This window comes from Ictalurus punctatus, chromosome 6 (assembly GCF_001660625.3).
Source record: "Ictalurus punctatus breed USDA103 chromosome 6, Coco_2.0, whole genome shotgun sequence".
In the NCBI taxonomy this organism is placed as follows: Eukaryota; Metazoa; Chordata; class Actinopteri; order Siluriformes; family Ictaluridae; genus Ictalurus; species Ictalurus punctatus.
In genome coordinates, this window is record NC_030421.2 from 27,488,462 (window position 1) to 27,510,435 (window position 21,974).

General features: G+C 41.6%; 1 protein-coding gene across 2 annotated transcripts in view; it reads right to left on the minus strand.

The window, feature by feature from the left end:
• Window positions 1–21,627, minus strand: part of nrp2b (neuropilin 2b) — a 78,095-nt gene extending 56,468 nt beyond the window's left edge. Inside the window, exons 1-3 of one of the 2 annotated variants that reach the window (XM_017470481.3) lie at window positions 20,893–21,625; window positions 14,719–14,893; window positions 1,413–1,594 (exon numbers count right to left, since the gene is read on the minus strand). In XM_017470481.3, coding sequence (XP_017325970.2) covers window positions 1,413–1,594; window positions 14,719–14,893; window positions 20,893–20,965 — 430 coding nt within the window. In that variant the 5' untranslated portion in view covers window positions 20,966–21,625. Of the gene's footprint in view, window positions 1–1,412; window positions 1,595–14,718; window positions 14,894–20,892 lie in introns of both variants that reach the window. The other variant, XM_017470482.3, reaches the window with a different exon arrangement.
• Between the last annotated feature and the right edge of the window lie 347 nt (window positions 21,628–21,974).

Sequence of the window (21,974 nt, forward strand, 5' to 3'; positions counted from 1 at the left end):
TATACTTCAACTATGAGTTTTTGTTGGTACCAATTTAAGCACCAAAAAAACCCCACTTGAACATTTATTACTGTGCCACTGGCCAATGGAAAAAGCTATTCTTATTATCGGGAGCAGTGGAAAAAGGCCCTTTGTGATTTTTTTTGTTGTCTGTTGTCAGGCTTCTGTTTGAACTTCAAGGCACATACACAAAAACAGACAGACATTATGTTAGTAACACTAGTTCCCTTGCTTGCTTCAGAGCCTGGAGATCAGGACTCAGTTAAAGAGGCATCCCTGGAATGCCTTCTGAAGGATGAAAAGGGGACAGAAGAGGCCTGCCCGCTGTTTATTTTCTCTACCCGCTGCTGCCTTGATCTGAATTTGTCACGCTGTGTGTCAAACAGACCCGTGAAGCAGAGGTGAATCATATGGTTATGGTGGCAGGGTCATACAGGGCAGCTGTGATTAGCCCCAAGCAGTGTCACAAGACACCACTGCATTACCGTAACATTCCTGCTACTGAACCAAACCTGACCAACAGAACACATTCCCTCCAATTCACAACACTGTAGTCTGCTATCATCTTCCTGCTACCAAGCCAAATCCTGACCAATGGCATCATTTCCCTCCAGTGTTGAACAAAATAACACTTGACACCAACCTGACCGATAAGAACCTTTCCCTCCAGTTTTCAAAAGCCAATCAATACTTGTCATTTAAGTGGGACTTGACACATTGCTGCTGATGTTGGGGTGATCAGAGGAAAGGCTGAAGTGTGTGTATCCTGTGTGAAAGAGCTCTCTATTATGTGCTAATACAGGCAGCTCCATTAGAGATCATATTGTGGTGACTACTGTGGTAATCTTCACACACTCAAACAAAAATCCGTCTAAAAAAAATTGAGATTGAAAAAGAAAGACTAGAGAAACCTTCAAAATGCAGAGGCAATAACAGAAATAGCTGAAAAAGAGATGAAGCCAGACACTTTGATATGACTTACTTCGATGCAATGTGGTGACTAAGAGAAGGCAATATGGCAAAAAATATATATCACAAAATATGAACACGACTTGCAGTGCTGCTAAAACTTGTGAGTACAATGATACTTTTGTTTAAAGTCCACACCAAGAATATAGAAAAGAAAGCAAAATAATCAGTTTACACAGATCTGTGTAATCTGTGAGTAACACTGGGAGTATCTTCGTATTATAAAAGTACAAAGGACACTTAAAAAGGTATATTGTTTTATCGTACAGAAATTTTTTTTTTAAATCCAAATTGACTTGCACTCAGAGGAGATACAACTGATCAGTTGCTCAAGAACGCAATCATTTTAGCCTGGTGGTGCGTTAACCACTGACCCACCACTTCCCCACTATATCAATATTATATAACCATATCAGCCAGGTCCGGTGCTGCACTTTCCTTACCCGTCTTGTGGATCTCGTAGCGCAGTGAGAAGCCGGCTCCCTGGTGGGCATAGTCAGATACAAATCGGATGTGGAGCACGGGTCCTGATGAGATGATGGCCGGTGGGGCGATGTTACTGCAGTGTTTCCCCAGCAGATCTGCAGAATCTGAATTGCCATCACGGATCTCGATGAAGTCGTATCTGCAAAACAAACCCAATTACTCAGGGCGTATGTGAGGGCAGCGAGCCAGTGGGGTCAATGCTTGAGTAATTGTAGCCTATCTGACCCTGTGACCTGTGTTACACACACATTCCTGCCTGTCAGTAAAATGAGTGCTGGCAACATATACACCTTCAGCTGTTTCTCCTAAGATCTTTGTTCTAACAAAACCTGGCAGCAGACAACACAGTTGCACGGTGGGGAAAAAAAAATCAATGTAACAAACAGCACACAAAAATAAATCAAAGTGTAGACTTTCTCACTCCTATAAATACATACCTTCATATTAGTTTCACTGTTACTGGAAAATTTATAGTCACTGAATAATATGCTTTACAATGAATAACTGATTAACACAGAGGCTTTCAGGGGTTAAAGTAATACACACAATTAGCGCTAATAGAATAAGAACAAAACCTGATATGATTATAAAGGACCCTGAAGGCTAAAATACACACACTCTCTTTCAGACATATTCAGCACAGATATATGCAAACAAATACACATACAAACACATTGTGTGTGTGTGTGTGTGTGTGTGTGTGTTTATAGCCTGTCAGTTTTTCTTCAGCAGCACCCACTGCAATGAGTTCCTCTCTCGTTTTTTTCTCATTATATCCCCAGTTTATAAGCAGCCGTTGCCTGAGGAGTTTATGCACAATGTGGTCAAAGGGGGCTCGATCTCAGTTAACTAAGGAAAAAACACGCCTATTATGCACTTTGAACATTTCCTGCCTGATTACACAAAATGGACTCCATTCCTCAAAGACACAAAACGCCTGACCTTAATGACAAGTAGATTAAAAACAGCTAAAATGCAACAAGTATTAAACAGAAAGAAAGCGAGAGCGATAGAGAGAGATTCAATACAATCTCCTGTTGTAACGAATTGAATTAGATCAAACCGATTATTCTGCTTTTTCTTCTGAGGCTGAATTGAAATAAGGTTGGTTTTAACAGGGAGACGGAGAGAACAATACAGAGGGAACTACTGAACTGCCATTAAGTCAAATGAAGATGTAAAGGAAGACGGCTATCCGGCTAAGCGCTGTGAATCACACTAACATGGCTGATTCTTCATGGAGCCGCTCACACAAGTTCATTCGCCAGTAAAGTGTGACTGGTGCCAGTGTGTTGAGGCTGATCTGACCACAGTCTAACGAGCCTGCGACTCCTCACTGCACTCGAGCTGAGAAGGGCCATTGTTCAACAATCAACTCCAGATGAAGAGTCGAGAGTCGCCTGATGGAGAAGTCAACGAGCCCCAATGTGAAGAGCTTCGTCTCTCGTTCTCTTCTTCCAGCTGCTCACACATCACTTAGGCCCTCGGAAGACAAGTCGTGTTCTCACATATAAAGCTTTTAGAATAAGTGATGAGTGTCTTTGCTTAAGGCTGTTAAACAAAGACACTCCTGAAGGCTGTTTTCTTCAGAACACTGAATCACTTTGGCTGGTTCGGACTTCCTGGGTAGGAAATGAGAAGCAGCACTTGTGGATATGTTTTGCTTAAATGTTGGCTTCAAGCCTGTAGGAATGACTTACGTTTGTTTTGCCAGTCATTAGGCTTGGTTCAGGATGGTCGTGGGGTTCACAGTTCATCACACTGTGAACTCCCAGGCTTCCAGAGGATGAAGGTCTAACAGTGAATTACAACTAAAGACTAACATCTTTTCTCTATATTCTAAAAACTTGACTATTTTAAAGACTTTACTTATCACGGACACTATTCCAGTCACTGTATTACTGTTTATTATATGTACTATATGTTCCATACTGTTGTAACTGTTGCTTATTGTTCTGCACAGTATGAATTTATTGTCTTCTATCTTGTTGTCAATTTGCACTGTAACTTTTTCCTAATCTGCCCTGCATGTTGTCCGATGATCATCTTGTACCACACAATATATTGCAGGTATTGGAGAACTCTATTTCATTCTGCTGTACACAAGCATATGGCTAGAACAACAATAAAGCTCTCTACTCTTCTACTGCTGCTACTTTTTAAAACATCACCTTCTGCCATTGACCTGCATGCTTCACTGGCCTCATTAGGACCCCTGCTAGGGAGATCCGTCTTTCATTTTCCTTTTCCAATCCTTTTATAAATACCCAAGCAAGTCTGATTGCTGGAAGATGAAGGTGCGACAGTTTAGTAGGTGGAGGCTGTGAGCCAGGAAAAGGAGGGGGAGGAAGAGATGCACTGAAACCTAACACTGCCTTTGGTTCATTAAGTGACAGACACCAGCAGGTGTCTTTAAAACCATCAAGCATGTACACTCGAAGAGGAGCTCAAAAATGACACAAAGAAGCACTGATTGCTCAGAGATTCACAAAACCGAGACAGTTGTGGGGGTTGAAATCATCATGAGCAGGAGTCCAGGAGTCCTTTACGGATTGAATGGATTTAAAACGAGGAAGAAAAGTTGCTAATTTTCTAATCCAATCCTAACTAAATCGAAATGCTCGGTTAGTAAAACGAGGTCTCGTATAATAGCGCAAGAGGCAGTAGTCATTATGAATATGTGATTTTCTCACATTTCAACGTTTAAACACTCTTCATTGGCATGACAATTAAAGTTACATTTGCATTGCTGAATATAGGACTTTGATACAAAAGAATAATAAATGAAGGAATGAATCATTTCAACATCTCACAACTGAAAAAATATATAATACTTAAAAAAACAAACAACAGTAATATAAGTAATGGTAGTAATAATAATCATCATAATCCTTTCTCCCATTCTCGTTCTGGTACAGTTTCATCCTGCTGACAGCCAAGAGCAATATGTTATTTGGTCTGGTACTCTGGAGGTAGCTACAGGGGGCTTTGGGCAGTTCTAGTTGCCTCCAGACTCCAATTTAGCGCACCAGTCAATTAACACACACACACACACACACAGGCTATAATAGCAGCATTCATGCACTGGTGAGGATACATGGGGTGTAACGTTTGCTCTCCATCATTACAGTCACATGACCAGCAGGTTTAAGCGAATACAAAAGATTATTAGATTTGCATAGATTTTATTATGGGATGCTGTTGCTGTGGTATCAGATAAAGGTGTTGGGATGATCGGCTTTGTGAAGCTGCATGACAGTGAGAACCTAAATGCTTAAATTTATTCCTTTGTCAAAGGGCACGGAAAGTTTCATTCTGTTGTTTCCTTGTTTCTCCCTTTTCTCGTCTCATCACTCTACACTTACGCTCCATTATTACTGCAATTTTGTCAACTTTTTTTCCCTCTTTTTTTTTTTTTACATGTGTATCTGTGGGAACTCTCTATGGAACTTAGGTCTGACATGATCAGGGTAACGTGTATGTGTATGTGTGTGTGTGTGTGTATGCACCCCACCTCCTGCTCTCTGAGCTGCCTGTTAATTGCCTTTCACACGTTCTATCTTACAGGCAGGAATCTTTTTCACACCTGCACATACCCATCAAGTTTCAGAGATCTGCTACACACACACCCTTGGTAGCACTGGGTTAATGAGAAACCACCTTCAGTTTTTAGAGTGACACACAATGACCATTACTGTTTCACTGTCTCACACCAAAGCAATGATCTGTTTACAGTAAGAAAACATCAGTAATGCTAACAAATAGCAATGCTTTTAAAATGGCATGAGAAACAAATCCCTGGTAAACAGCCCAAGATAAAGATCTTCACACTCTCTCCTGTGGTACAAAGCTACTTACTTACAAAAGAAAAAACACAAAACAAAACAAAATGGACTTTGCTTAGAACCGGTAAAAACCTGAGAAAAAGAAAGATTCCGAACATGCCTGTATATCATTAACTTGGTACCTGACTTAAATCACAGCGTAAACTGGTCATTTGTTTAGGTGTGAAAACAAGTAGTCCATATGAGTTTCTTCCTAATGACAGTAACGGAAATGAGAAAGAAAAACTACTACATTGCACAAATAAAATTGCACAGACCTACTTTCTAGTATTTAGTCTCTGTGTGGCCAGAACCTAACGTCAAGGGAAGTTTTAAATGTTTTATAGTAATGGCCTTATAGATATATGTCCTGCTAAGTCACTTAAGCTAGTGTTATATCTCAGAACAACTGTGCTTATAGACCAGGCCGTGGTCCTCCGGCACTGCGACGTAACGTTAATCGTCTTCAATGTCCGTAACAAATGTTTCTGCAACCTGAGTAAGACTGTTATACGTGTGGGACATTAATGAGTCCCCTGGAGTCCAGCTCTCCTTCATACTGTCCATTGATTCTTCATTTCATGTGGAAAAATAATCATTGATCAGCTGGACCCACAGGAAGTGGTGTAAGAAAAGGTTATCATCAATGTGTCACTTCGCATTGGAGAAGAACTCGAAGTGCCATACTGCTCTCTTTCTTAGACCAAATCCTTCACAGACAGAGGTTTAAACTGGAAAATAAGACGAGGGAAAATACATGGGAGACATCTGTTATTCTCCTCTTCACCATTTAGTAAAATCTGGCTTTATGTACAGTGCTGTGAAAAAGTATCTCAGTATTTCTTCTGTTTTTGTGTATAACTCATACTAAATAGTTTTAGATCCTAAAACGAAATACAACATACATAATACAGTTTTTATTTTTTTTATTGAAGCAAAAAAAAAAAAAAAAGTTATCCAACACATATCACCAATGTGGAAAACTAATTGGCTCCTTAAATTTGAAGTCTGTTTGTGCCAGCTTTAGCTGTAATAACTGCAACCAAATGCTTCCGATAACTGGAGATCAGTCTTTCAATTACTTCTATTACTAGGACTTACTCCTATGCTTTGGATCATTGTCTTGCTGCATAATCCAGTTGTACTTGAGTTTCAATTTACAGATTGAAGACCGGACATTCTCCTTTAGGATTTTCTGGTAGAGAGCAGAATTCATGTTTCCCTCAATTATTGCAAGTTGCCCAGGCCGTTAAGCAGCAAAGCATCCCCACACCATCACACTTCCACCACCATGCTTGGTGGAATTCGTGTTCGGTTTGGGCCAGATGTAACGGGACACCAGTCTTCCAAACAGTTCCATTTGCGACTCCTCAGTCCACAGAACATTCTCCCAAAAGGTTCAAGGGTCATCAACGTGTGTTTTGGCAAAATTCAGATGAGCCTTAATGTTCTTCTGGGTTAGCAGTGGTTTTCACCTCACGACTCTTCCATGGATGTCATTTTTGCCCAGTGTCTTTCTGATAGTGGAGTCATGAAGAGTGACCTTTATTGATGCAAGAGAGGCCTGTAGGTCCTTTGATGTTGTTGTTGGCTCTTTTGTGACTTCCTGGATGTGTAGTTACTGTGCTCTTGGAGGAATTTTGGAAGGTTGGCCACTTCTGGAAGGTTCACTATTGTGCCAGGTTTTTTCCATTTGGAGATAATGGCTCTCACTGCGGTTCTTTCGAGTCCCAGAGTCTTTGAAATTGCTTTGTATCCCTTCCCAGACTGATGTATTTCAAATCACCTTTTTCCTCATCATTTCTGGAATTTCTTTCAACTTTGGCATAGTGTGTTACTGAGTAAGACCTTTTAACCAACTTCATGCTGTTGAAAAAGTTCTATTTAAGTGCTGATTTGGTATAGGGTAACTTTTTTTGCTTCAATAAATAACAGTATCGTTTAAAAACCATATTGTGTGTTTACTCAGATTGCCTTTGTTTTATCTTAGATTTTGTTTTAATTCCTGAACGAATTTAATATGAGATATACACAATAACAGAAGAAATCAGAATGGGGCAAATACTTTTTCATAGCACTATGCAGCAGGAAAATTTTTATCATGGATGAAATGATTGTGTTTACTACACTGCACTGAGCCTAGTCAGAGTAGATTGGTGTTCATGTAAATCCATGTAAATATCATAGAACCATCCACTACAGACAATCTGAGAGAGTTAGCTAGTATAGCAGATTAGCATTAAACTAATGCTAACCTCCTTTCCCTAGTGTTGATGGAACAAGAGCCCAGGCAGCTGTCTCCTGTCCCCAGCTGGACGACATTAAGGTGCTGCTGGGTCTGTCATTGCAGTCTGGCATGCATCATGAACCAAAATTTTGAGGATGCTCCAAGGCTACTTTCACAATCCAAGCTTACTGTTGAGAGATGTTAAAACATTGCCAACACTGCGCACAGAACCCTCAGCGGAGCACATGTGGAGTGTTTGAACACCGGTTAGCCGCAGCACTAGTGCTAATTTCAGGGTAAATACTAGGGATGTGAAAGTGAGGAAATTTTCCCACTGGTTCGTCGACATGTGACTGCACCGTTAATACCGGCACCATTGGGGGTGGTTTCATTATTGTTCTTAATGAAAAACAACAACAACAAAACTGTATTATGACAAACTCGCTTATATTAAACACAGAACGTTTAAAACCAAATCTTCTGCCATCGTCTTGTCAGTCAGCTCGCCACACTCTCGTCGCTCTCACGCTCGATTCGGCTCATGCTGAATCGAGCAGACGCATTCAGTTTTTAATTGTAGTGTCCATTCTCTAACTGAACTAAATGATTTTTATTACTATAAAAAAGCAAAACGACAGTGGGGGCGGTGCCGCGGTGGGCAAGTGATGTAATCGGTGTGCGGCCGAACACCGCGTAACACAGACTATCGCAGCAAGCCTAATATATACACTCACAGTACCACATTGTAAAACAAAGGGAATAACAACCTCCATCTGCCAATTGTTCCCAAACTGGAACCTAATCAACATTCTTAACGCACAGTGCATACGCCCCATGACATTCATTTCTAAACTAGACCATGCAATTTCCAGACATGTACCATGACAGTGTTTTTAGATTTGTGCATTGTACAGTGATCGTACTCCGTATTAATGAAATCCCTTATAAAAGAGGGAAATCTAGTTTGTAGGCTATTTGCTCGACAATGATACAGCAGGAGTCACAAAGCGAGAGGGTTCCAAAGGGGATGAAGGAGTACACTGAGACAGAAAGACTGACAAAGCGAGGGGAAAAGCATCTTCAACCAGCTCATCCTCAGTCTATAGCCATTATCCATTCCATTCAGGAATGTGGCTAGCTTGATTGAATTACAAATATATCATAATAAATCATGTAGCTCTTTTTATATTCATTCAACATCAATCTATTTATAACCCTGAGGGACGGGAAGCAGTTGGCGCTTTGCCAGACTTGTGTGGAGTGATCTGCTGAATTATAATGCACACTGCAGAGTGAGGCACAGGGGCAATGCTGTCATGATTATTCCAGCTGAGACCTGAGCTGTGAGCCCTGGACCTGATTGCCCATCCTGACACTGCACTTCTTCTCAATGCAAATACAATCACAGAAATATTGCCACTGCAAACACTGTCACTGCAGCTCGCCCTACCCGCAAATACTGCACTCTTCTGATAGAGCATGTGGTTTTCTACGACACCCATTGTTTTCTCCTCGCTCTCATGTCTTCACTCTTCACTTACACATTTATGTAGGAAATAGTCATTAATCAGGAAGAGGTTAAAATGTCAAAACCCCATGAGGTGATGCAGCAATCAGCAAGAACAAGAACAATTCACAGAAAATTATCCAGAGGCTCATAAGCGAACAGAAGCCAATACATTACGGGGGGAAAAGAACGACGGCTTGATGACTATTTTATCCTACAATGTTCTGCCACCTTTCGAGGAAGCTGATTTAAAACATGAGCACAATGAACTCACAACAGAAAGCAACCTCACAGTTAATACAAAAGAACAGAGGAAAGGCCTGGAAATTGGAGTGATTTAGGATTAAAGATGTTGTTAGCCATTCACACAGAGACATAAAATATCCATTAAGAATACAAAATAACACCACTGTCCTGGCTTTAAAAATGCCACACCACGGGATGTGGAATTGACCAAATAAATCAGCAAGAACCACAGAGAACACAATATACGTAGAAAGAACGTAAAACACATCCATTGCATGTGGGATTTTTTAAACATTGAATCCTATCCTGTGTAACAGGATTTTGAATGTACAGATCTAAGTGTTCACATTTGTGTCAAATGCATTTTTTGCTGCGAGTTTGAATAAGGCGAGTCATTATTGATAAGTCGATAATGTCCTGGGTTGAGAATGTGAAAACGCTATCTGATCATCTCGTTTCCCCTGCTTCATTGTTTGCAAGGCAGAGTGAATGGATTTGCATTTCTAACACCATTTGCCTCTGCTCAGCACACTCATCCATTCTAGATGAACTCTGGCTCGCATTTCCAACAGCTATTTGAAAACTGTTCAAAACAGCTTTCGCAGTTTTACCCCACACATGAGACAAACTACAGGATCTAAACTGCTGTCTCCTCAGTAAGCATGCTAAACACTAGCGGTGTGGCTGGATCAGTAACACTGTTTACTCCAAAGCAGAGAACATAGATTAGAGAATGGGCTGCAGCTTCGGAGAGGACTTATTTAAATGTGATGGGAGTAGGAATGGTGAGGAAAAAAAGCAGAGGCAGAGACGGAGATGACTAAATGGAAAAGATATATAAAGGAGGGCCAAAGGTGTGGCTGCAGACCAGACTGCTAAAGACTAAACGTTCTGTATGAGGGCAAGGTGAAACATATTCCCTCTCAATCTGGCAACATCTGTAATTGTAACAGCCACACCAGTGTGTACATTTACTCCAGACTGTGTTCAGCTTGTCTGGTTGGCACTGACATGATCCCTGATCTCCATAATAATAATATCTGACAGTTAAAGTTCTTCAAGTCTTCAAATTAACTAGGGCATTTAGCTGCTAAAAGAGTGGCTTTGTGGCCAGGAGAGAGCTAAATGGGTGCTGTGGATGAGATGTATATGCTCTGCTCACAACATCTACACCATATAGTGAGGCTGAGTGTCGGCGTGATTTATATATAGTGAAGCAGAGGCACATGCATCCAGAGATTGACTCTTAAGTGAAGAATGATATGGTGCAATGTGATGTCGGGTCACCAAGTCATGATTCTTCCTCAACTCTCTTAAATAAGCACTTGTTTGTGTACTCCCAAATTAGACAGTGTGCATATACGCACTGGAGTAAGCTAAAGAAACACACTCCCACAGGCTAAGTGGCCTTTGCTGCCATTGAGCAGTGTAAAGGAATCCCCTATGTGTATGGGTGAGTGTGCTGTTTTTCAGCTTCCGCTGAGTCTGGACGCTAGCCTAAGGGGCTGTCACTACAGGAGCCATCAGAACAACACTGATTTTAATTCATCTTCAAAATCCCCTGACTCTCTCTCTCTCTCTCTCACACACACACACACACACACACACACACACACACACACACACACACACACACACAGAGAGCATATTGATGTCCAACTAAGTGTTTATACTACAATAGAAATGCCTGTCTGCTTCACAAAGTTGTTACTGTTAGATATATCCAATATGGCAGCCCCTTCAGCTAACTATCTTGCTAGGACACACTATTTACTTTCATGAAGATGTTTAGCAAAGAAGTAAGATAGCCAAAGAGCAGTGAATGGAGACTTTGTTACCATGTGCCAGTGGGTACATTTTTTATTACTTGTTTTTAATGAGACATGTGTGTTGACTCCACTTTCTCACTTAAGATCGTGGTTAGCTATAAAAGCTGCTTCAGTACTAGCTGCTCCAGAAAAGAAACTTGATGACACAGGGTAATGCAGCAAACAAAGAGGAAATCAGGGGGGAAATGATTTTGGAATTTAGAGATGTGCCATCAGACACTGGCATTAAATACTGGCTTGTCTGGGATCAGACATGGTCATGGTAACTCGATATTCAAAAGCATTAGGCTACTGTGAGTTCAAATCCTAGCTATGCCAAACTGCTACTGCTGGGCCCTTGTGCAAGTCTTTAACTCTCAACTGCTCATTGGTAAGTCATGTAGGATACACACTACATGGCCTGATTTACAGATGTATTATATGCCCCAAACATGTTATGTTGTCTGACAGAATATTTAGCATGAACACAGGACACAGCTTGCCATAAACCACACTGCAATTATACCTCTTAGTCAGTTAGTTACAGTTATGTTTATTATAGCGCTTTTCTAGACACTCAAAGCGCTTTACATAGTACGGGGGAATCTCATCAACCACCACTTGTGTGTAGCATCCACCTAGATAACGCGACGACAGCCATAGTGCGCCAGAACACCCACCACACACCAGCTATTGGTGGAGAGAAGAGTGATGTCACCAATTGGGAGATGGGGATTATTAGTGGGCCATGATAGATAAGTGCCAATGGGGGAATTTCGCCAGGACACCGTAGTATACCTCTACAGGCTAAGTGACCTCTGATGTTTCACATAACTTGCTAACAGAGGCTGCTGATAGCTGGCTTGATCACTAAGAGGAACTGGAGTTCTGGTTTCAGCTCCGATATTGGTGTCCCTAGTTAACTAGATACCTAGCATCCCTAGTTAATGGTCAAAATCTCATTCTGACAGATTCTGTAGTTTCTCCTCATCTCTACGCTAGCTGCCAGCTTTCGGCTCGTTTTCAGCTCTTGCCATAAACCAAGCAGGCAATCCAACATGTACCACTGTGCCAACATGCACCACTTCTCTTCTGAGCAGCGCTAGAACCGCACACTAAATTAAACAGCGTTCATTCTCTTTGTGGACAAAATGTGACGCTGCGATATAACAGAAAACCTCAAGCTTGGAGGAAAATGGGATAGAGATGGAAAAGAAATGTGCCTAGCTGCTGGTCTTAGTTTTGTTTATCTAAACCTAAGAACATCCTTTTCCAGTAACTGGGGGAAACGCTTGCTGGTCTGTTTTCCTAAAATAATGATGTGCACCAGGTCTCCATAAATAAATAAGAGTGTTCCTACAGAGTAGTGTTTACAAATGCACGTGTGTAAAAAAGCAGCATCTCTACACATGAGATGTGAGATGTAATGGAACAATGCCGACTCTTATAAAAATCAAGACAAAGCACGAGAAAAGTACAAAATATAGCAGCAATGTACAAATCCCTGAGGAGTAACTAAAATAGCTGAATCCCTTTCTCCCCTCTCCTTTCGTGTTAGCTGAAATAAAGAGCACTGACAGGGAAGTCTTTCAACAACAGCTGGTAAAATATTAATGCTCTAAATCTAACAAAGAAATGTCAAGCCTGTTTATAAATATCTTTGTAAATAGCTATGTATTATTAATACAGTAAAAATGTTAATCTAGATTCAGAAAGCTTGAAGTGGTTTGAAGTCTGCTACAAAATCAGTTACTATTTCTGACTCTATAACCTAGTAATTCTCTATCATTCTATATCTTACTTCACTACATGGCACTGTATTAGCAGAGAAATATGCTAAAATAGAGTTCATTTCTGAGTCATCACGCATGCATTTCCACTACTGACCAACAGGGGGTGGACTCACCACAGCAGCCACCAAGCCTGTGGAATGCTCTCAAATCCATACTGTACATTTCCATAAATCCCTGGGATTCAGAAATGCTTTGTTTATTGTATATTTAATTAAAGTGTAGGCGTCACAGACGTCCTCTGAGGTGTCTGCAAGTCAGACTCAATAGTCTCCATTTGAGCACTGGGAGATCCTCCAGTACAGCTTGGTGCCAGATTGGAGGCTCTGTTCAAATGTAACAGTTAAAAAAAAAAAGAGAGAAGCGCTGTGGTCTTGTGACATGAAATTGCTCCAAAAAAAAAGCACAGAATATCAGTGGCCTGCTGCCCTGAGTCTACTAACAACTTTAAAAGCCTCCATCTGCTACATAGCCCATGATTCATAGCTCTCACTCCTCAGAAAAGATCAGTTCAGTATGTGTAAATTAATTTTGTGCTTCATAACATATTTAACAGAGTACAACATAACACTACAGCCTTTAGGTTATATAAATGCCTTTGTGTAAGACAGTGTCTGAGATAATGTGGACTTTTCATACCTAAGCAGTACAACCCCAATTCCAAAAAAGTTGGGACGCTGGGTAAAATGTAAATAAAAACAGAATGCAATGATTTGCAATTCTCATAAACCCATATGTTATTCACAATAGAACACAGAAAACATATCAAATGTTTAAACTGAGTAAATGTATCATTTTAAGAGAAAAATAAGGTAATTTTGAATTTGATGGCCGCAAGACGTCTCAAAAACGTTGGGAGGTTAGGTTAATTTGCAACAGGTCAGTAATATGATTGGGTATAAAAAGAGTATTTTAGAGAGGCAGAGTCTTTCAGAAGTAAAAGATGGGATGGAATCTGTATAGCATATGCTGTTCTAAAACCTGTATATACCTTTCAGCATTGAGGATGGCTTTCCAGATGTGCAAGCTGCCCATTCAGTAGGCACTAATGCACCCCCATTTCATCAGAGATGCAGGCTTTTAAACTGAGCACTGATAAAAAGCCGGATGGCCCCTCTCCTCTTTAGTTTAGAGGACACGGCATCCATGGTTTCCGAATTCGTCTGACCACAGAACAGTTCTTACCTTTGACTCAGTACATTTTGCTGCAGTGCCGCCTTAGAGCCCAAAGATCACGGGCATGCGATATTGATTTTCACCCTTGTCCCTTGCGCACAGAGATTTCTCCAGATTCTCATAATCTTTTGATGATATGTACTGTAGATGATGAGATATTCATAGTCTTCTCAATTTTACGTTGAGGAACATTATTCTGAAATTGTTCCACAAATTGTAGATGCAGTGTTTCACAGATTGGTGAACCTCTGCCCACCTTTACTTCTGAGAGACTCTGCCTCTACAAGATACTCTTTTTATAACCAGTCATGTTACTGACCTTTTGCCAATTAACCTCCAGCTGTTTCTTTTTAGTAACACTTACGTTTCCAGCCTTTTGTTGCCCCTGTCCAAACTTTTTTGAGACATGTTATGGCCATCAAATTCAAAATTACCTTATTTTTTTCTTAAAATGGTACATTTACTCAGTTTAAACGTTTGTTTTCTATGATCTATTGTGAATAACATATGGGTTTATGAGATATGCAAATCATTGCATTCTGATTTTATTTACATTTATTTACATTTTACACCGCGTCCCAACTTTTTTGGAATTTGGGTTGTAATTAAAGAACTTGAGAATGTATTATTTGCAATTATTTTGACTGAAGCTATGAATTGCATGTGTTGTGCAACGTCCCCTAACCTGCAGTCCAGCCTCTCTAGCTCAAAGTGGGGGTTAAAGTTGAGGACGATGCGCTGCGAAGGCTCTGGAGCCGTGATGATCCACCGGCAGTCCTGATGAGGTGGGTACTCCTGTGGGTAACCAGGCGTGGTGATATAGCCTGCATCACTTGCATCCCGGTGCCCACCACATGGCTCTGGAAATGAAACAAAGGTCAGATTCAGTTCAAATGATTCAACACAAGTGATTCAACAGGATCCATATTGTTAAACTACATGAATCATCACTTGATACAATGGATATGATTCAAGTAACTCAATAAATCTGCTTTTAAGAAAAAAGAAAAAAAAAAGGTAAGAATCAATGTGTACATGCTCGACAGACATATTTAAAGACTATTTGTCTTGCGTCCATTAGCCATTCTTGTCTCCCGTCATGTAAAAGCAAGGACTGGCCATTTGCAAACATTGGGACATGATCTCTGCTGATCTCTGATTCAATCTGCACATCTTTAGAATAATAACCCATCTAGTACACAGAGTCACTATCCTGTCACAGGAAACGGCATACAGGCTGTGTGTCTGCTTCAGGTCAAAGGTCACCTTAATGCTGTGAGATCAGCATTTGGCCACAAAGACGCCTTTCTGCACAAGGAACAGAGAGAGGGCACTCTTTCATTCGTACATTTTTTCTTTTATGCCCTCTCTCCTCAGCCTTGATCTGTTTTACCGGGTTTATCCATTACAAGACTCGAACTGTAATTTGAGACTCAAATAAGTGATCATGCCTACATTTATCGTTTCCCCCGAGTGTACAGTTCAGGTTGTTTAACCTGTGCTATAACTCTAATGAGCTGCATGTCTTAAATTTCTGAAGAACGCAACATATTAAAAGATTAACCAAGTAGGAGGGAGACCTGATAAACTGCAGTCATGCCTCACACTGATAGGAGGTACATGACCCACATGAATCGCAAACATTCTGATCTAAAAATACACACTCATCCATTACAGTAAACCGCCAATGCTTCAGCAAGGACTTTCATACATACAGTACACACGCCGGCCCAAACTCACACGTACATTACTGTACGAATCTGGGGTTGATCCAGTGCCACATGGAGGAGCTCAGATGGGGATGCTGGGAATGGGTTCAGAGGAAGTGACAGGTTTGATTAAGTGTTATGGCGGGTTTCCACCGTGCATCGTGAGCTTGTATATATGACGAATGCGCTTGCTCAGTTGTTATGAAGATCCCAGAACTTTATTGCAGCATTCGTATCAATCACATGACATTCTAAATGACTGTTCCTGTGTCTTTTTTTACTTTAGCACTTATACAGATGACTTTTCTAAGATGTGGACCCTTGTCCAAAGCTCTTCAGGTCAAATATTGGATAAAGAAAACCCAGATGGGTGAGATGTAATAGACTTTCAAGAGGTGACATTTGGAAGGCTATTAGAAATTTAAAGGTGTGCTTTCTGCTCCATTGCATTTGATATGCCAGGCTGCCCTTCTCTCGTTTCCCCAATGGCCACAGAGGACTCCACTACGTAATACACTTATACATATTACACTACACACACAAAATATGTACAATAACAACAAAAAGAAATAGCCTGAAACTCTTCTGCCTGTTTGACAGCAATTAAGTGACCCCACCACTGCCTGCAGCTCTTTCAGGGCTGTTTAGCATGTATAGTTTTGTGCTAGAAATACTGCCAGCTCAACATTTTCTCAACAGACCTTGTTCTATGTGAGTGTGCGTGCTTATAGGTTTGACAGGCTGCAGGCTCTCATTAGGGGGTGCTCTTCCTCTCCTGGCTCTAGGCCTCAGCAGCATGGGCCTGCCACTGTGAGAATTTATTTCAGTTCAGAAAGTAGGGAAGGAGTGAGAGAAGGAGAAAGAGAGAGAGATGCTGTGTGATGGCCTCATGAATTATTGTGCCTGTGCTGCTAAAGGAGTCGATCCATCTACCCACTGTGCCACATGCTATCACAGCAACACACAGCCTCAGAGACTGGGGCAACGGCAAGAACACACTCAAAGCTTGGTGTTTGTGTGCACGTGTGTGTGCTTGCATGTAAAACTGATATGATGCTGCTCTTACCATTAAAGCGATATGTAGATTTTTATGCTAGATGCAAATTTCTAAAACTGCGCTATGGAGATTCTGAAATGCTGCATTTCCTTATGATGAAAAATGCAATCATGCTGAATGACGTGTTTTGAAACTAGATTTGAATTAAGGGATGATGCATAGCTACGTTGCTGGGTGTCTCAGTAAAAATGAGAGATTATGCCTTGCTTACAGTGGAAAGGTTGCAGCATATCTTAGTAGCAGCCATATAAAAGCTCAAAATAGTTTTCTCATTCCGATAACCCGATCAACTGAGGACAGATGCATCAACGGGCACCATTTTATTAACCATGTGCACATGCATGCGGATGCAAACATGACGGTCTCCGTCAGCATGAAGATCTGCTGAGTTGAGATGTTTCTCTGGCTTGAAATAGAGGAGATCAATGATTTGTCAATACAGGCTTTTTCCTCCATTTTCCACATGTCCCTTTTTTAGAACGCCAACACCGCACTCGGGTCCGATTATAGCGCCGCACTCGCTGCCTGTACGTACGCACGCACGCGGTCCTAAACTTATCGTATTCATCACGCCTTCCCGAGCAATAAGGAACAGAAAAATGGTACAGAAAAAGAGAATAGAGCTGCATTATTTATGACTTCCTTTCTTGTTTTGAATTTCATTGCGATAGCACTATTTCAGCACGTTTCTTGCTATCGCCTCATGAGAAAAAGCAAAAACAATAGACAGAAACAGAGATGGAATGAAGGAACACTTGTTTACTCGCCCAAATGCAAATAGCTGACCTTCTTTTTGGCAGATTTAGAGGCTCATCCTCCGTTAAAGAAGACTTTATTGTTCAACAGAAAAAAGATGTGAAAAACAAAGCAACATGACAACAAGATAAGGCAACTACAATCTCCATAATGGCTATTGTATGCACAGATACCACACATTTATCCAATTCTGCTCAATTAGATCTGACAGCAACAGATGCTGTTCTAACGAGCTTGCCACTCAACCTACGCAATTATTCTTGCTTTACCTCTGAATTGATATTATGGGGTGGCAATAAATTTGAGGGAAGACAACACAAAGAGGGATCACCATTCTTGTCATTTTCCCACTTAGCTCTGGTTTCTTGACTATTCACAGTGTTCCATGGCATAACCTTGACTGAGGGTTTGCTCCGTATGCAAGGAATGCACTGATTTACTCTCCTGTGATTCTTCTGTTAGCACATATGTGCACACACATACACACACACACCGGTGCTGCTTAGTGGCTGCCAAAGTCTTACATCTGTGTCTCATCATTGTGTGTGTGTCAACAGTATAAAGAAATAAGAGGCAAGGCTGGACTGAACCTGACTATGCACACCTCTCTCTCTCTCACACACACACACACACACACACATTCACACAGGGACAGATGGGTCGAGAAAACATACTGCTGACTTACTTACACAAAAGCGGAAACAGTACAGAAGAAACCCAAGTGATATTTAAAAGAAGCACACGAAAAAAAAAAAAAACCCACCCAAAAACCTCTGAACGGCAAAAACAGCAAATGACAAATGGGTTTAGCAGGACAGCGATAAAACCCTCTGATAAAATTTTAAAGAGATCCTATCCCCTTGGTATCCTGTGAAGCAACTGGCTAGAAAGTAAAAACATTTTCCAATTCCCCTCAGAAAGGCAGCAGAAAGTGCAGCCAACCTGCTATCAGCCAAACGAAAGCACATAGAAAACCTAACAAGGCCAGTTATTAAAGCTAAATTCCGGACACGCTGTACAAATGCCACGAGCAGCAGCCTGCACATGCCATGATGTTGCTTGTTTACAGTGCTGGAGCTCTGCAGGTGGCCAGGTGAGTGTGTATATTTACCCCAGCCTATAAACCATCACCAGCACCAGCACTGCCTGCAGGCACGGGCGACCCAGTGATCAGCCAAAGAAGTGGAATGCACAAGGATCAGTAAGTACACACACACACACACAGAAATTCTTTTCAAATCTGTTGAGTTGGCCAGAGCTACTACCAGGGGAGAACAAGGCAAAAAGAAAACAGCAGCGACTGACTGACAAGGACTTCAGCTGATAATTAACTGCTTCTTAATCACTGAGATGAAGAGCTTAAGCTCTTCCATGCTATCACATATCCCTGATGACTGAACTGCTTCTTCAACCAGGTCAACTATCCACTGCTTCTCTCCTGTCCCTTCTGATTCCCAAATCAAAAGGACGCATCCCAGAGTACCATTCATCTATTCCTAAGCTCAGTGTGAGCTGCAGTCCTCTGCCGCACGTCGCAGACACAGCAGTTCTCAGCATGACTGCCACCCGGCAAACAAGTATCCTCTCATTCTTCCTTCCTCACCGTCTCTCTTTAGCATTAAAAGAGCCGATGCAGTCATTCAGAAGGATAACTGGACTAATGAAGTGGCTGTTTGTTTGGGAGAGAATTCTGGGCTTTCAGAAAGGATCCCTGAGGAAAAGCCCCTTGTGGATCCGATGCTACAGCTCAAGTCAGAACAGAATAAAAACAAGACGCTATTTAGGCTGTAATCAGGGAAATCAGTTTATTCATGCTTAAAACTGATTTTTTTTTTTTTTTTTACTAAAATCAGGGTCAAAATGTCAAAAATAAACAGATGAGAAACTCAGTGACGAAATGAATCCAAGTTTCGTATTAATGCTCTCAAATACAGTGAACGACAACCACACGCATGGTTTAAGAAAACTAAATTTAAATTACGGATATATCAAAGAGCAACACTTTTACCCCAAATAAAGCACTGTTTTTAAATCGAGTCCAATAAAGGTGGTGAAGTTTTGTGAGAAGGTCGACCCGAACGCTGCCGTGAACCCCACTTGAACTTCGTCACAGTGATTTGGACAAGTTCATCTTTACATTACAATTCCCATCTAGGACGTGTAGCTCTTTATATCAGAAGATTCCCATGCACATCAGAACAACAAATCTGTCACAGATCCAAATAATACTGGGGTGAAATGAGCAGATCTATTAGAGATCAAAGCTAGGATTGTTTTAGGTGTTGTGTGCACGGATTACTTCTTCAACACTAGACATGGACTTGGTCGGGAACATGTTCCCCACACACACACACACACACACACACACACTACAAGCACTCATGCTCGGTCTAACACCGACTCCTGATGAAGAAGAGTGCGGATCTCGGATCTGGTATGAAAGCTGATCACGAACACACGAGATTTACCCAGGAACCTCCACAGGTCTAGGGGTTAATAAAGAAATCTGTTAATACCGGATACTCAGTCGTGGACGGAAAGCTGTGAGACCTCACCGCACAAACCTGGCTCAGAAAGTGGAGCAGAAAAATGTAGATAATAATGCAGAATAAAAATTTAAAAAATTATAAGCAGCACATTTCTTCAGTGCTGGAGCTCAGCTTTAATTACCCTGCGTAAAGAGTCGAATACATGCTTGCTTAATGAAGATTGGGAAACGATCCCATTCATGCAACAACAAAAATAAATAAATCTACTGGATTTAATGAGAGCGCGCGAGCAAGTGACATACCACTCACTTCCCCGGTGTAATGCATGCTATAACATGTTCTCCTAAAAAATAAAGCTGAATGAGCTTCGATAGAACAGTGAGAAATGCGCAAGCTTTTACCTGGTGACGAAGTGCTCAAATTAAAATAAACTCAATTAAAATGTAGGCTAGAAAAACGGATCTGGGATCTTGATGGCTCTCCAGCGCGCGCACTGTACTGACTGCTACAGTAATTACACCTCTCACAGTGAAAAAGATTTATTTTCCTCATGGATTTATACTAGTCTTGTCGATCAAGAACTAAAAATTATGTATTTCCGCATCTTAAAAAAGGCATTGCTGGTATTAAGGTATTAACACTAGTTGCCTCCAGAATTGCCCAAAAACACGTTCTGAGAATAAAACACACACACGCACGCGCACATACATTCTGGGCTCATACATGAAGCTATAAAGCAAAGAATAAACGCAACACTAAAACTGTAAAGAAAAAGAAAAAAAACACGTGTGTTGCATACAGATGTGCAGGGAAATGTCAGTAGTCTGGAATAACCCCCTTTAACTTACCCTCATCTCCGTGAACCAGCGGCGAGAAATAAAACACTAGTAAGCATCCATACAGTCTGCTGGCTAAATCCATCTTTCCGGGTGAAATGTGCCACCCTTGGAGTCTTGTTTCTGGAATCCCGGCCCTCTTTCGGCGTGGAGAAACGGGTTTATCCTCCGAGAGCTCTTCAGCACGGCGGTGATCACTTCTGTCCTCGCGCCTGTTACACGCGTGATTCTTCAACACGCAGAGCAACTCCGATCACAGCGCGTGCTTCAACACCATGCCCATAACGCTGCACAGGCTAAAATAATAACACTAACGCATCACTGAATAAATCAGCTTTCTAAAGAACTTTTCTTCCTGAAGTCTGACTAGGAACCATGGCAGGGAACGAGCCGAACTATGAGAAACAAAAGCTGCGTTAAGTTCGAGTCCCTTGATTTCCTCGAGCTGGTAGTGAAAGTGAGTGAAGCTCCTATCCAATCCAAATGACACCAGGTGTCTCGGACTGGTTTTCTGACTTTCCTCACTTGTGTGGGGGGGAAAACGCGTGAGGGGATCGTAAAGACGGCTCGGTCGTATGTTCCGTGGAGCGCGTGCGTGTCCGGAGTTGAGCGCGTGCGTGTCCGGAGTTGTCCGCGTCCGCCACTCCGCTACCTTCACTCCTCCAGCGCGTGGAGGAAAGAGATGTGGGTCCGAGCTGTAGCCTACAGCGTGTGTGTGAGAGAGTGTGTGTAATGGCATCGGTACGGCGCAGCTATCGCGTTACACACACGCAGCTCCTCGGCCCGCCTTCCTCCCTCCCTCCCTCCCTCCATCCATCCATCCATCCCTCCCTCCCTCCCTCTCCCTCCATCCCTCCCGGTGTGTGATTAAAGAGGAGCGCTCGGCCGAGTTATAAAAAGACAGGGCGAAGGAGACACATACGCAAACGCCACGCCAACGTCCATCGCCGCAAAATAAAATAAAGAATAAATAATAATAATAAAAAAACACACAGACACACACAGGCACAAAAACATACAGATCAGTTAGAGAGTATTTCTGGAAAGCGAGGGCCGCCTCGCCCATGTTAATAACAACACAGTGATGATTTAAA